This window comes from Cebus imitator, unplaced genomic scaffold, assembly GCF_001604975.1.
Source record: "Cebus imitator isolate Cc_AM_T3 unplaced genomic scaffold, Cebus_imitator-1.0 Scaffold406, whole genome shotgun sequence".
Taxonomy (NCBI): Eukaryota; Metazoa; Chordata; class Mammalia; order Primates; family Cebidae; genus Cebus; species Cebus imitator.
The window spans coordinates 626,300-642,301 of NW_016107721.1; the positions used below are offsets into that span (position 1 = coordinate 626,300).

General features: G+C 39.2%; 3 protein-coding genes across 5 annotated transcripts in view; 1 reads left to right on the top strand and 2 right to left on the bottom strand.

Moving 5' to 3' along the window:
* The window catches only part of LOC108289571 (minichromosome maintenance complex binding protein), a 49,658-nt gene extending 45,435 nt beyond the window's left edge, over positions 1-4,223 (top strand). Inside the window, exons 15-16 of the mRNA XM_017509087.2 lie at positions 1,918-2,006; positions 2,417-4,223. Of these exons, the coding sequence (XP_017364576.1) occupies positions 1,918-2,006; positions 2,417-2,543 (216 nt within the window). The 3' untranslated portion in view covers positions 2,544-4,223. The remainder of the gene's footprint in view (positions 1-1,917; positions 2,007-2,416) is intronic.
* Positions 4,224-4,865: 642 nt separating this feature from the next.
* INPP5F (inositol polyphosphate-5-phosphatase F) overlaps positions 4,866-16,002 on the bottom strand; it is a 107,622-nt gene continuing 96,485 nt past the window's right edge. For 2 of the 3 annotated variants that reach the window (XM_037731561.1, XM_017509083.2), the window contains exons 16-20: positions 12,607-12,678; positions 11,472-11,545; positions 10,778-10,906; positions 10,095-10,182; positions 4,866-7,389 (exon numbers count right to left, since the gene is read on the bottom strand). In XM_037731561.1, the coding sequence (XP_037587489.1) occupies positions 6,237-7,389; positions 10,095-10,182; positions 10,778-10,906; positions 11,472-11,545; positions 12,607-12,678 (1,516 nt within the window). In that variant the 3' untranslated portion in view covers positions 4,866-6,236. Of the gene's footprint in view, positions 7,390-10,094; positions 10,183-10,777; positions 10,907-11,471; positions 11,546-12,606; positions 12,679-14,038; positions 14,289-16,002 lie in introns of those variants that run through there. The other variant, XM_017509085.1, reaches the window with a different exon arrangement.
* Positions 14,319-14,914, bottom strand: LOC108289574 (vacuolar ATPase assembly integral membrane protein Vma21-like). The gene has a single exon (XM_037731562.1). It carries the CDS (start codon positions 14,774-14,776, stop codon positions 14,429-14,431), a length of 348 nt encoding a protein of 115 aa, XP_037587490.1. The 5' UTR covers positions 14,777-14,914; the 3' UTR covers positions 14,319-14,428.

Genomic DNA, 16,002 nt, shown 5'->3' on the forward strand with positions numbered 1-16,002 from the left:
CTCCGCCTCCTGGGTTCAGGCAATTCTCCTGCCTCAGCCTCCTGAGTAGCTGGGATTACAGGCACGTGCCACCATGCCCAGCTAATTTTTTGTAGTTTTAGTAGAGACGGGGTTTCACCGTGTTGACCAGGATGGTCTCGATCTCTTGACCTCGTGATCCACCCGCCTCGGCCTCCCAAAGTGCTGGGATTACAGGCTTGAGCCACCGCGCCCGGCCCTCCTGAAGTTCTTTATATGTGGTTTCCTTTAGTTATTTGAATGCTTAAAATAGCCAATTTAGAGTCTTTCTGTCTAATGTTTGAGTTTCCTCTGGGACAGTTTCTGTGGACTCCCTTTTCCCCCAGGAGTGTGAGCCATACCTTCTTGTTTCTTGGTACTTTTTTGTTGAAAACCAGACATTTTATTTGATTGATTGATGGGGTCTCATTCTGTCACCCGGCTGGAGTAGTACAGTAGCACAGTCGCAGCAAACTCCTGGGCTCAGGTGATCCTCTTGCCTCAGTAGCTGGGATTGCAGGTGTGCGCCACCATGCCCAACTAAAGTTTTGTTTTGTTTTTTTGTAGAGATGAGGCCTTCTCCTGGCTTCAAGTAGTTCTCCCACCTTGGCTTCCCAATGTGCTAGGATCATAGGCGTGAGCCACCACACTAGCCACAACCAGACAATAATATAATATGGCAACTCTGCTTTGGAAGTCAGACTCTGGAAATTAAACCTACTTAGGATTTGTTGTTGTTGCTATTTGTTACTGTTGGTAGGTTGTTTAGTAACTTTTTTGACTAATTCTATAAAATCTGTATCTTTTGTCACATCTGGGGCATTGAAGTCTTTGCTGTTAGTTTTGCGGTTAATGATTGGAAAGAAATTTCCTTAAATGCCAGGAAATTTTCTTTCTCCCAGTTGGTCTCCCAGTCTAAGGGTGAATAATAATCATAAATAAAAATAAAAGCTGGGGCAAGCCTTCAACACTTAGTCTTTTACAATTTACAAGCCTGCCTTAGTCTTCATTTCTTGTTTGCACAGAGCCTCCAGGTTATCCAGAGGTGGGAGTTTAAGGTCTCTGAGCATGTCTGCAGCCTTCTAAGTTCCTAGGAGTTACATATGTGAGGTTTTCAGAGCCCTCCGCAGACATCTCATTTCCCAACTAGCTTTTCCGTTTAAGGATTTGGGTTAGCCTGTTTGCCACAACTATTATCCAGTGTGTCACGTAGCTAGGGTGATTGACAATTTCTTCTGATTGTTTTTGATAAATGCCCTGGGGAAAGAGGTGGTTCAGTCAGGTTACATGAAGACAACCTTGTAAATGGTTATTCCAGGGAGCCACTAGACAGGTGGTCAGAAGACAGTTCTCTGGGAATGGCACTTTGAAAGAGCTCTAGCCCTTTCCGGTGGCTCCCAGGCTGTTAGGTTTTGAAGCTATTAATATCACCTGGAGGGGAAGGGGGTAGAATATAGGAATAGGACATGTTAAAATGCCGAATAGGACATGTTAAAATGGCAACAAGGCTCAACATTCTTGCCAATAATCACCTGGTTTTCTTGCATAAATGCTCTCTGGATTGCTGCAAGTGTGGTTTTATTTCCAGAGTTTTAAAAAAGTTGATTTTGATCGATGTTCTTAACAGTAGAGACAGTTTTCTGCAGTCCTTTCTCTGCCATTTTCACTAGCATCACTTTTCCCTTTGTTGAAAAGCATTGTTTCTTATGCCAGTTGCCGATTTATGTTTGCTTGACCTTAAATGAATCTGAGTTTCATTATTTTTCATCAGCATTATTTATGTATATGCTTTCGTACTTTCCCTATTGTCTCCTTTGTCTAAGAGGTTGACATCCTCATTTTTACATCAGTCAAGGAACCATGTTAATTTTCTCTTCCTTACAAAAATGCATGTCATTTACATTTACTCTTTTGATAAAGGCGGTTGAAGATGACTTTGTGGAAATGCGGAAGAACGACCCTCAGAGCATCACTGCTGATGATCTTCACCAGCTGCTTGTGGTGGCTCGGTAAGTGGTGCATGTCCATCATTGCTTTTTTCGGTGAGCTTGTGTATATAAATCTTCTCAGTTATTCAGCAGTAACTGAGGCAGACTTCTGAAAACGGAAATGAAATTTTCCTTTTAAAAACGCTGTATGAAAGGACTCATTGAGGGGCAATCAAGTTTGATGGTGATCCCTTCAGTGGAACAGGCATGGTTCTTGTTCTCTAAGCTTCAAAGAGTGAGCCACCCTCCAATTCTGACTCTTCAAAGATTTCTTTGTAGAAGTCTAACTTGGCTGTTGATTTGTGTGTAACTACCAGACGATCTTGTCTCCCATATGTGGTCTGTATTTTACAGAGTATTCCTCAGTCTTAAAAAAATGTAAGACTTACTGTCCCAGTTCTAGACTTAAATTTGTTTGTATTTCAAACCAGGTGTCTATCTCTCAGTGCTGGTCAGACAACGCTGTCAAGAGAACGATGGCTGAGAGCAAAGCAGCTAGAGTCTTTCAGAAGAACAAGGCTTCAGCAGCAAAAATGTGTGAATGGAAATGAACTTTAAAAATCTGATACCTATGAAGAGCAATGGGCAAATTGTAGCCACATAATTGTAAAGTTCAGATACTCATTTATACCACATTGTTTTATAGGTAATTTCTATCACAAACCAATGACGTTTCCTTAAATCAAGCCTCGTAACATCTGATGTTTATATGATATTCAGTAAGGACTTTTACCTTACTGATTTCATGGAGCTTTTGAAGTTTGTTTTATAATTATATAAATTAGTAATAATGTAAAAAAAAAAAAGTATTTGATATTAAAAGTTTAATATTGATAATGTTGCTGATTATACCATTTTCTTAGCTTCAGCTGAGTCATAGGCCAGACTGTTGAAATGCTGAGATGAAGGTTTTTGGAATTTCAAAGTCAGAGGACTTGTGCGCTTCAGGTTTTTATGTTTTCCAGTTAGCATTGGGTTGAGTGCATTCAGTAGTCCAACTTTGAGGGATAGAGGTGTGCTTGCCATTGATTCACATGGCTACGTGAAATTCTGTACTGTCATTTCCCAGACGTTTGGCCACAGAAACTTTTTCGCACTTAACATTTGTTAACAGCCTGCAAAACTAGACTTTTACATGGCAGTGGTTTCCAGACGTTTGTATTTTATGGACCAGTAGTAATATTTCCAAAAATTTGGGGGACTGTAGGGTTGCCAATTTACCTTTCCAAGTAATCTGAATAAATCACTGTATTGTCACCGGTTTTTTTTTTTTTTTTTTTTTTCCCCATAAAAGGATAATCTCAGAATAATAGTTCTTTAAATGGAATGAATGTAGCTTTTGGGGGCAGAATAAACCAAGATACTCCATTTTCCTTATTTTCTTCTATCCCAGTGCATTTTAGAACCATGCATAAGGGAATGCTATGCTACAAAGTTTTGCCCAAATATGAAAACAAAATAGCAAACTTAAAAAACAATACCCCCTTTAGAAAGTTTTTTTCCTAATGTCATTTAGCTGCTTTGATTGTATTTGGATTTTTAGCATTTTATATGAATTTTCCAGTTGGTTCCAAATATGTTAAATCAGCTAACATCTGCTACTCCAGTAACAGCCTCATACAACTGCAGGTAGGTTTTCTCCAGACTAATTCGTTTTAACAGTGCAAACTAACAGACTATACAGTAACATGGTTATGACAACCAGCGTCTCCAGAAAGGTTAGGATATTACTTTTTAAGCTGTCAATGGTGTCAAGACTTGACTTCTTTTAGTAAGTAACTTACTTAGTTGGAGACAGATAAAGGATCCCTTACATTTTTTTCCTGTAAGGCCTAACTTGACATTGTTAACCAAGGAAACAGGGTCAGCCTTGAAAAACCGAGGAATTCATTTTACCTAATAACTGACGTAAAAATCACTAGTAGTTCAACTTTTCCTAAACTCAAATCTATTTTTATAAACTAATGTAAATAATGTTTATATAATTTAACTGGTTTTCTTTTTAAAACTGGTAGACTAGACCTTCCTTAAACTTTTAGAAATAAAATGAAGGCTTAACTGGATTTGTGAGGATAAAACACATTTTCTGTCCTCGAGCAAAGTAGATTAGTCATCATGTGTTTTTTGTGCCAATGTAAATTGTAATTTACCAAAGAAAAGTACATAAATTGCTTGGTATTGCAGAAAAGTTCCCTTGAAAGAAACTTTCCAGTAAATAAAACTTCCCAAATTAACAGTTCTGTGAGCTGTTTTTCATGAATAAGATTCACCATCCCTTGTGATCTGTGTGGGAAGAAACCACGTCCTCCTGGTGGAGACATGAAAGAGCTGAACCGAAGTGGAGGAGATGGTGCGAGAGAGGCCTTCCTGCTCAACACCCCACCAGGCAGCAGAGTGGAGTACAGCACTTGGCTGCAGAAGCCCTTTGTCCTTACCTGTACACATAGATGGACAGTCAAGTTTGTTGCTGTAATTTAAGGTACAGCATTAATCCTGTGTGAATGGCCAGGAAACTGAGAAGGCTCCTGTATAAACATTTGGAATTTTGCCTTCTTAATTTTTCAAAAATCTCTTTCAAACTAATTTCTGTGGAGCTTAAATGTACATTTTATCACATAACATTTGCTTGTATTTTCTCCCATGTTGGGAACCCTTAATATTTTTAGGACCTGGAAGAAAAGTTGGTAGAAGAGAGCATTCAGTTTTGAATGTTTGGATTTTAAAGTATAGTTTCTGATCCATTTCATCATTTTTTAAAATCATGAGTATACTTCTAAGGAGTAAAATACTGGCAACACCTAGACAAGTGTTCAGTTACAGCAAATTCGCTCTATTTACAAATTCTTTCATCTGTTATGCAAGGAATTCTCATACACATTGTCACTTTAAATTACCATGGTTCTTTATTTTAATAATCACAAGATTTAACACGTTAAAAAAAAAGATACCACCAATAAATAACAAAAGTGGAATGCTTATCAAAGTTACAACAGACATAATGTTCAGCTGAGAATCACTTCAACAGAGTAAAGCTCTAAAGATATCAGACAAACCAATACTTGTTGGAACATGCTGTGCAACTTTGTGTGGATTACAGAGGCAGCCCTGGTTCTGTGTGGTCAGAGTTATAGTCAGAAGACCAGTTTTAGCACAGTTGTGCTTCAGACTAATTCTTTTTGAGACAGGGTCTTGCCCTGTCCCCCAGGCTGGAGGGCAGTGGCAAAATCACAGCTCACTGCAGCCTCAACCTCATGGACTCAAGTAATCCTCCTGTGTAGCTAGGACCACAGGTATGCACTACTACGCCTGGCTAATTTTTGTATGTTTTTGGTAGAGACAGATATTTCTGAGGCTGGTCTCAAACTCCTGGCTTCCCAAAAGTGTTGGTATATAGGTGTGAGCAGTGCACTCGGCCCAGCCTAAATTGGAAAGTTGTAAGTTGTCTACATGAGATGTTGAGGATGTCCCTCCTGGAATAAATTAAAATCTGACTTCCTTATAGAATTTCCAGTAGCCAATGTATGTGTGTGTTCCTACATTCCTGAAAACAGCAAAATGAAATTTAATAGGTGCTGGTATTCATATCTGATGTTATCATCAGGTTTACCGTGTGACTGGCAAGTGTTAATGCTCCTAGGTTTACACGGTATAGGCAGCAGAATATTTTTAATGTGTTCAAGTAGAATATGGGAAAAATTAGGATCAAATGAGTATTCATTCCTTGATTTTAGTGTCAACCCTCAATTAACTCCTCAGGGAATAGCTGAGCCATCAAACCAAAATACTCTTAAATTCAAATGCTTCGGTAACATGTTAAAGTCACTAAAAACTAAATGTATAAGTTACTTTGTAGAGGCAACAACACACAGGAATGAACTGACAAATGAAACAAATTATGAAAAACGCTGCATGTCCAGCTCGTGTCTACTTAATGCATTCCACCTACCCCACTCCAAAAAATGGTTCAGGTTATATCCCAAAGTGACCTGTTGCTGAATTACTTTCAAATAAGAAAAGTTTTCTGTAGTGTATAAGCTCCTCAGTTCTACACATTCTAGAATGATGCACTTCTGTAGTCCTGGCTCTAAAATTTTGGAATCTACTCAGGTTCAGACTCCTTTTAAAACCCTTTCCAATAAACAGAATTGGTGATCCCTGGATTCGGACAGTACAATTAAAATACCCCAAGAGGTGAAAATTTATTTTCATATTTTTAAATAAAAGCCATGGAAGTATTCTTCCGGCTAAAAGCTAAATCTGAATTATCCGTGTCTGACATTGTATAAACATATTTTTAAGTTCATTTTGCCGGAGTTCATTAATCACTTCAGATTCTGCCGGACTCTTCTGAACTTTTGCCACAGCGAAGTTTATCCCATGGGTTAATCCAGCTTGGGTAATACTAGCAACCTGGACCATGGAACTTCGAATCTTGGCAAAGGGAGAGACTGCTCTGCTGCTACTGCTGTCTGAAGGAGAAGGAGTTACATGAAGCCCTGTCTCCAGTTCAAGCATGCTGGAAGCGGAGCTGGGGGTCTTTTGAGATGCAACTGAATGTGCTGGCTCAACTGACAAAAACTGTGGGCCTGTTGCAGAAAGAGACACATCTAATTGAGACGGCCGAGAAGGGGTCTGTTCTGTTGATTCTGACTGGGTTTCTTCGTTGGAAACTTGATTGGTCATTTGATTTATTTCCTGACTAGCCTGCTGAGAGACAGATCTGATCTCTGATAGGTGGGTCACTTTGTTTTGTGCATCATGCACAAATCTGTGGCAGTAAATATCCATAGGCTTGGCAAAGCCAGTCAATATGTGTATGTTGCCAGCAGAGGGACTTTTCTTCAAAGACGACTCCTGGCCTTTTCCAAGCCCACTCCCATGAGCAACAGTCACCTCTGAAGGAGCATGAGTGCTACTATCAGTGCTGCTAACAGACTGGGACCGACTGCCTAATCGAGGTGCTGAAGCAATAATACCACAACTAGGAAGAACATAATCTATTGGCCCTACACTCTCTAATGAATTAGCGAGCTGCCTGTCTTCATCAGACTTAGAATTTGTAAGGAATTCATCAGAGTGGTATGAGTCATTATCTGAAGACATGTCCCCATCAGACTCTCCCTGAACCTTATCCATCACTCCTGTGTTTTCCATAGTCTCAAGACTACTATCTGATTTCCAAAGATTTACTTTTAAGTTTGGTTTTAAAAAGTTAACTTTCATTTCAGGTTTGGTAAAGTTTCCTAGCTTTCGGAGGTTGCCAATATTTACATTGGATTTGGTCTGCTTCACTTTTTGATTTAGAGATGAAAATTTGCTCATTAAAAAATTCTTTCCCTGGGCCAAAGAACCTTGGTTTTGAGATCTGATACCAATGATGTCTTCATGTGGTTTACTGCTCTTCCTACAAATGAGAAGAGGAAAAAAAGTTAATTCCCCATGGAATACAATATACCAGTTCCAATTAATATAGGTGAAAGCATTTTAAATTGGTCCCAACTTCTTGAAAACAGTACATTGCTGATAGATAATCCCTCAGTGTTGACATTAAAACAGTGCTGTCCAATAGAAATATGTGAAATATATATGTAATTACAATTTTTCTAGCAACCACATTAAAAAGCAGCAATGAATTTTAATAGTAATTTAACCCAATAATACAAAAATCATTTCAACATAAAATTTTCAAAAGATGATTAATATTCCTTTTTGAACTAATTCAATATAAGCAATACGCAGTGTTCTATGATTACAGCACACCTGACAATTCAGCCTAGTTGTATTCTAAAAGGCTTCACAACCACATGTGGTGTCTAGCACAGCCACCATCTATACCATCAGCAAAGAAATCTGACTGTAAATGGGAATCTGCAGCACCTTAAGGTTACCTATACACATCCCAGTGTGGCTCAATTCAGGTAGTGGGAGCAGAAAGGAGCAAGATGTTCCTTATATGTCCTGTGGGTTATCTGAATTTATTTTACAAGATTTGGAACATTTAACACAATTACTCTGAGTGTCTTCTCTTTTGGTATCCCTTTTGACAGCTATAAATGAGAAAAGTCGGTGCTAAATGTCTCAGTATGTGCATTTGCACTGCTGGTCATGCAAGATCACTGATCGTGGGCATATTGCAGGAAAAAGGAGGTTAAAATAGTTCTTTAACAAAAGCCCGAGTAATTTTCTTCTGGCCAAATGGCTCTCTTCACTAGTAGAATATGGACCACAAAGCCCGACAGATGCTCATTAGAAAGAAAAGCCATACTTTTAAAATGTGAAATAATCTGTTCATAGGCATTCTTTTCCCAAATTCAAAAGCCAAGTGTTTAGAACACACTATTTTCTCTACAAAGCACTTAGAAAAAATTTTCAATGTTGCCTCTCATTAGTTTACTTAGCAGTTTTAAATGTATCACTTGTGGCCACAAAAATTGTCAAGGATGGCAAAATCCTTGCAGGGGCTTGCTCTCAGACTGGTTCTCTTGGCAAAATACCACCTACCTAAGTACTTGAGGAGACAGTCAGTGTTACTCTGTAACAAAACGTTTAAACACACCTAGAGGGATATCCTAAGCATATTTTAAATGCCATGTCACTCAAGAAAATTAAACTGTGGGTCTTCAAAGTTTTTCTTGAAACCGAGGATAAGCAACCTTTAAGGAGGTGGGTGCAGGGTTAAAGGACTCTGGAGATCACGTCTTTCAATCCAGATTCACAACCTGGGGATGCTATTCTAAAGAAATTATCCTAAACATGAAAAAGCAATACATGACAAAGATATCTGTCATGACTTTTTTATAAAAGGAAAAAATGCTAGCAACCAAAATTCTTGGCAATGGCGTTTAATAGCTGTGTGCCAGGTTAAGTGCATTGTCATTCAGTTCATGCAATGCACTAACATGGATTTTCTCTTACAGATAACAAAATTGAAGTAAAGGAATATTAAGTATGTTTTCCAAGATTAAAGAGTAATTGATAGAACCAGGAGTTAAAAAAAAAAAAAAAACCTGGCCAATCAGAGTCCACATTCTGAACCCACCCAATACGTCTGCAAACAGATCACAGTAGGCAGCTATTTAAATGATAGTTATGAATTCTAGAGTAATGTGGAAAATGCATAAAATACAATCTTTAGCAATAAAAGGTTATTAACCTACATAGGTTAAAAACGTGTACAAGAGGCTGGGTGCAGTGGCTTTACCAGAAGAATTCCAATTAAGTGTAGAAGGAATGAGAATTAGAAAAATCACCATAGATCATGACAGGAATAATTATTATAGATAAGATCCAACAATGGTTATGAAAATGAATAGAATTAAGTTTACACAAAAACTATTTACACAGTCTCAAAGGATTTCCCCCAAATATTTAGCAATTATAAAGAGGAAGACACAAAGTTTGCAGTGCAGAACCCTGGCAGACACTACTCTAGCCGAGTAATCAAGGTGAACATCAACAATACCGCATAGGGACATCATGTCCTCCCCTCCCCAAGGCATGATACACTGAGAAGTGCCCATCACTTCTGTGTGTCCTTCCTGACAATGTGTAACCTCAGCTTAATCAGGAAAAAACACTGGACAAACCTAGATTCAGGGATGTTCTACAAAACAGCTGACCAGTAACTTAAAAAATGTCAAAGTTATGAAAGAAAAAACAAAATTGAGGAAATAACATTAAACTATAGAGACAGCTAAATGCAATGTGGAATCCCAGATTAGATCCTGGAACAGAAAAAGGATGTCAGTGAACACCTAGTAAAATCCTTGTAAGTTCTGTACTTTGGTTATTTCATCTTACTGTGCCACAGTCAGTTTCTTAGTTTTGATAAATGGTCTATGGTTATGTAAGCTGTAAAGGAAGACGAATTAAGGGTATATGGAAACCCTCTGAATTACCTGTGCAACTCTTCTGTAAGTCTAAAACTTATCTGAAAATTGTATACATGGAGAATTTAAAAATTTTGATCTGCAGAAATGTGATCCTTACCTCTCTAAATACCAACACCTTACCATTTTCCCCCTTACTTCTTTCCCCCTGCAAATACTTTTAAAGAAATAAGACTTTGGATAATAATGCCTTTATTCTTGAGAGAAGCAGTATACTCACCTCTCAAGTTTCTTCTCAATTATGGGTACCTCTGATCCCATGGCTTGCTTGGTGATCTGCAGCATCTCTGCAATGCACTGAAGAGTATCTGCAACCCAAATATAACTGCTTGCCATTTCTCCATAAACATACTAAAAAAAAACAGCAATTCTAACTCATAGCACTGACTGAAATTTGTGGTCATATGATTAAATACAAATCTATTTGTTTTGATTTAGTGAACTGCTATCTGTTCACTACTCTCCCCACTAATTCACAATGTTTTAACATTTTAAGAGAAAAGAACAAAAGCAAAAGAATGAAACTGAGGAACTAAAAGTCTGTTCTAACTCATGTTCTAGCACCATGCCAGATGCTGAGAACAGCTATGAACCAGACAGGCATGGTCCCTGCCTGCCACAAATGAAAGGGACATGATGTGTGAAAAGCCTTGGCACCCATGTGATCAGTAATGGGGCCAAACTCACTGAGAATCCCCACTGTAGAGTTCCTTGTCCCAAACTAAATAATACAGTCAAATAATGGAAACAGAGTTGCTATTTCAAGGCCTCATATTCCAAAGCTATTCCCTAGATCTGCTCTCATTCAGTTGGTTACGATATGAAATGTTCTCAATTCCATTTGGGCTTTTAAGAGTAAATACAGAGTTTTCACTGAATACTTTCATCTCTTCCTCTTTTTACCTTTTCCATCCTCTTCAGGATTGCGCACTACAGCTCGCAGGGTGTGGAAATAGCCACTTGCTTCTTTGTATCTGTAGTGGAGTCGCATGCAGGAAAACTTGGGCTTACCAAAAAGAGTTGGCTCAGGACCTAAAAACCCAAATGAATATGTATAAAATTAAATCTTTCACAAAACATGCATTTTCTTCTATTATCTTCAAAAGACCAATACATTTATCTTCGTAATATAAATGACAGCACACAAAATACAAACTTCTGGTGACCATTGGTTTGATAAGGCTAGAAGAACTCTTTCAATCTCAATCATTTAACTTTGATCCCTGGGGTAATCTTCATAAGGTAAATAATAAAAGGAATAGTTATTATAATTAGACTATATCCATCAATAACCTATAAAGACTAGAAAGGACGTTCTAAGAGGTAGACAGCTTGGAATATCCCTTTTCTGGTTTCTAACAGACGTTATTCTGGTCTCCAAATTCCACTGTAAGGAGAGCTGACACTTCTGTCTTAGAATTTCATACCTATTCCCTAGACCTTATCAAAATGCTATTAATAACAAATGGAAAATAATAGTGAAAAAAAAGCATTTGTAGGTGAAACTTAAACCATGTACTTGCTTAAATAATTTGACCCCCCTCTTGAAAACAACAGCATTTGCTTTTTATGACTTGATTAGTATGTTAAAACTTACCTATTTCGATTTTTTCCAGGTCTTCTAGACTTAGTCGTTGATACTGGTTTACTTTATCAACTTCATCATCATAACTAGATAAAGGGAAATGAAGTAAAAACAGGATTAAAATGAAAAGCATATTTGGCTTGTCAAGGAAGGCATAATAGCTGCAAACTATTACATACAGTTAAGACAAAATCTTCTGCAGCACATACATTCTGGGGTAAAACATTAAAATGTAAGAACTATTTTAAAAATTAAAGTAGAATAACATATATAGTTCAACCACAGAGGGAAAATAACAGATCTAACAGTTAAAAAAAACAACTACAAGGTTAAAATAATTTCAGTTTTAGAAAAACTCATAAAATGAAAACAAACAGAGAGAGGGGGGAGGGAGAAAGAGGAGAGAAACAGACTATGTATTTGGGAACAATACAGCCAATACAGCTGTTACATCTGATATCCAAAATCCAGAATGAAAGATTCATATGATATATGCCAATGGGCATCTGAGCAAACGACTAAAAAATAACAGTTTACACAAAACCAAAAGTAAGGTGAATATTTACTTAGTAAAAATAAAACAATTCCAGTAACATAAGAGGAAACAAGTACTTGTGTTTTGCTACTAGCACTGTTAATTGATAGTCTTTCTGGAGATCAGTCTGACAACAAACCACAAAAGTCTTAATTCATCATACCCTTGTAACCAAAGAAGTGCGCATGCACGCACAGACATGTTACTGCATAAAGACAACTGCGTCATTCATATTAACAAAAAAATTGGAAGTAATTTAATACCTAACAATGGGGAAAAACTTTACTACACTAATAGAAACGATGATATGTGGGCAATAGTGCTAAAAATTTATGGAGCATATCAAAATCTGGGAGATATATATGAAATAATATCAAATGCCAAAAGTATACAATATAACATTTACATATTAATCTAACTGTAAAATCATGTTTTCAAACTGATAGAGATTAAAGGAAGTTAGAATAACGTAAGTTATATAAGGTAAAGGGGTTCAATGACGTTTCATAAAATATGTAACAAAACCATATTCTCACATTTTTAAATGAATTCTAAAAAAAATTTACTCAAGTTAAAACAAAATCAAATGCTTTAAATCAATAAGCAACTTACTAGGCCACGTAGTAGGCAGAGTTAGAAAGCAGTAACAGCACATCCACATCTCTATGAGTAGCATCAATGAGGCTAAATATGACACAGAAGATTAAACATTTTCATTTGCATTTTTTGCCAAGCATATTTCTTCAGCAGAGCTACTTAGGACAAAAGATTGGCTGGGGGTGGGGGGGATGACAAGATAATCAATGAGTTCTATTGAAGTTAGATGTAATACAATCTATCCATTTGGATAGTCTTTAAAAAACAAGGAAAAGCAGATGTGGGAAGTGAGGGATGGAGGGAGAAGGGCTGGAGCTGAGGGGAGGTCCCTGCGTAGAGAAAGGCAGCTGAAGGAGGAAGAGGTCCCTCGGGAAATGGGACAATTTTAGGTGAGGAAGTGGGGGGACTGGAGGATGATAGAGAAGAGTTAAGGGAAGAAGAAAGAAAAATGTGAGAGTTGAAGGGAGAAATCATCTAAATCATCTCACATTAGCTAATCTTCAAAATAACACACTGTAGGCACTCAGGATATTTCTACATTCATGTGAAATGCATCTTTTGAAAGACTTTTACATGAATACAGTATGTGCAAAAATGGAATAAATCCAAGCTACTTTTGCATTTTTGTCATTATAGATTAATTTATTTGGCTTTCAAGAAACAAACACTTCCTTATTCTAAGTCTATTTTGTAATATTTATACCCACTCTAAAATCAATGATGAAAATAAGATTTAGAATCCAGGTATTAAGTGTTGATGAACCATGAAACCAAAACTACAGTAAAATGTACATCCTTATAAAATTACCAACAAGAAAATTCTTAAAGTATAAAATCTACAAATAACAAAGGCAGAATCTGAATTAAAATGAAACTTTTAGTCTAATATTAACCTAACAATAATAGCCTTTCCAGCAAAAGGTAGAGATGTTTCTGCATTCTTACACTCTGTGTCTCCAAATTCCACTCTAAGAAAGCCAACATTTCTGCTTTGGGAGTTCATACCTATTCCCTAGACCTTATCAAAATGCTACTAAAAACAAATGGAAAATAACAGTGGAAAAAAAGCGTGTTGGTGAAACTTAAACCACATACTGAATCTGCGCAAGAATGAGGTCACTGTTTAACAGGTACTGCAGAGAAGGATTTACCAAAATCTTAAATCGCAGTTTTTTACCTCAGCGCCACCTTGTTGTAGCTTAAGTCTAACAGTCTTAATCTAAAACAAAAAATTCACCTCGATTTGCACGTACAATAATATACCAAAAATACAACAAATGACGCAATGAGATGCCAGAACAGGGAACACACAAAGCGATTCTAGGAGCCAAAATCTGAGCATTAACCAATTAATCAATGGGAAAAGGAGACCGATTCAGGCAGCTTCATGGAGAATAATACCAAATAATACTGTAAAACGTAGTTAAGTTTCATGCATTGAACTTACGTGCACTCTGAAAACTGTTGCTTGAGCCAAGCCATAAAAATTACGTCACGACACATTTTAATGTGAAATAAATTCTACTAACTAGTTTATTTTGGCATTAATATTTACATCAGCCAAACATGATTCTCAGTCAAAAATATGTCCTTAATGAAAAAACACTTGGCACGTAACAGGCGGTCGGAAAATGTCAACCCTACCCCCACCCCATTTTACTGAAGTCTTAGCTGCAGTAAATATTTAATTCCCTCCCCACCCACCCTTCCCTTTTAAACAACAACAACAACAACAACAACAACAACAAAAAGCACGTTCAATACAAACAAGAAAGAAAACGAAAAACCCTTTGGGTATACCCCCCACCCCGTTTGCAGCTCTTTAGAAGAAGCTGCTCTATTCGTCTTTCTCTTCCCGCCACTGGGGCAAGCCCTCCTTCCACACTATGAAGACAAAAATTGCCAGCACCACATGCAGCCCGACCACTGAGACAATGGTCGCGTAAAAGCCGCTGTCATCAGGGGACATCATCAACAGAGTCTGGAAAAGAAGTAATTTACAGGTAAAATATAACCCCACAGGAACTTTAACAGTAAGTCCTGCAAAAAGGAGAAAAATCTTGAAAGTCATAGCCAGAGGGCCCTCAGACGGGGGCTCTGTGGCGGTGGCAGTGGCAGCGGTGGTGGTGGTGGCAGCTGCGGCAGCGCGCCGCGCGGTAGAGTGAGACCTGTGGGAGCGCGGCATCGTCAGTCCGTCCGTCCGTCCGTCTGTCCGTCGATGCCTCGAGGCTCAGTGAGACAGCCGCCTGCACCCAACCTCGCGCCTGCAGCAAATGCGGCAAATGCGGCAACTGCGACACGGCTGCGCCAAGCCACGCCCAAGGGACGCTTCTAGCTTCCTGACGCTCACTTCCGGCCTCGGCTGCCTGCCAGTGCGCATGCGCGCCCCGTCCTGCGCATACTGCGCCCCGTCCTGCGCATACTGCGCCCCGTCCTGCGCATACTGCGCCCCGTCCTGCGCATACTGCGCCCCGTCCTGCGCATACTGCGCCCCCTACAAAGGGCACAGATCCTGGCCTGGCAGGGGAGGGGTGCCGAACTCCCAGCAAGAGTTCGCTGGCGCTTCAGCTTCGTCAGGGACAGTGCTTGCGGCTAGAGGGGATGGTGGCGGGCCGAGCGTCTGTACTGCGCCGAGCGTCTGGCCCCCTAGGCCATGGCATGCCTAAGGGACAGTGGCTGCCGTGTGCCTGGTCACTCCACTACCACGCCTGGACCAGGCAGTCGGCTGGACCGCGAGGAAGCGAGTTAAAGCGAGTTGGGAACACCACTTGGCTTCGCGGAGAGGCAGCGCGCGCCCTGCAGGTCCCCGGTTTCCTCTCCAGTCTCAGAGCCTCATTCCCAATGTTGATTGAGTCGGGGGTTTCCTGTGATAACGGGCGGTAAAGGACAAGAAACCCGGCCACACCAGAGGCTGTCTAGGGTGGCCGGGACAGAGCTGGGCTCAGCCTCGTAAGGGAAAAGGGCTGCGACAGGCACGCGTGCGCTGGACAGTTCCTGGTTCCCAGTTCTCGATATCTAGCGCCCAAAGCCCCAGGCTGGCACCCCGCAGCCAGGCCTGCTGTCCTGCTGGGACTGCGCATTTCCAAACTGCTTGCCTGTTTTTCCACCAGATGTTTAAACATCTGACTGGGACTGCAGTGAGGCGAGTGTACTGGTCTCTGGTACAAATTTTAAAGGGTGCCATTAATTTTGTCAATAAGACAATTAGTGCAATATTTTTAAAAATCAAAATTAATGCAAAAATATAAATGTGATGGACAAAACATCAAACATTTAAGTAAAGATAGAATACACCCCTGTAGTTGCATAATTGTACCTCGCTCAGCTGACCCTAATCCCAGCTCCATTCCCAACAAAACCTTAAAAAATCAACAACCCAACTAAAAAATGGGCAAAGAGTTTGAATATGTT

Excerpts from the sequence above, each read along its gene's own strand:
- LOC108289574 (XM_037731562.1), bottom strand. The coding sequence starts at position 14,776 with ATGCCGCGCTCCCACAGGTCTCACTCTACCGCGCGGCGCGCTGCCGCA.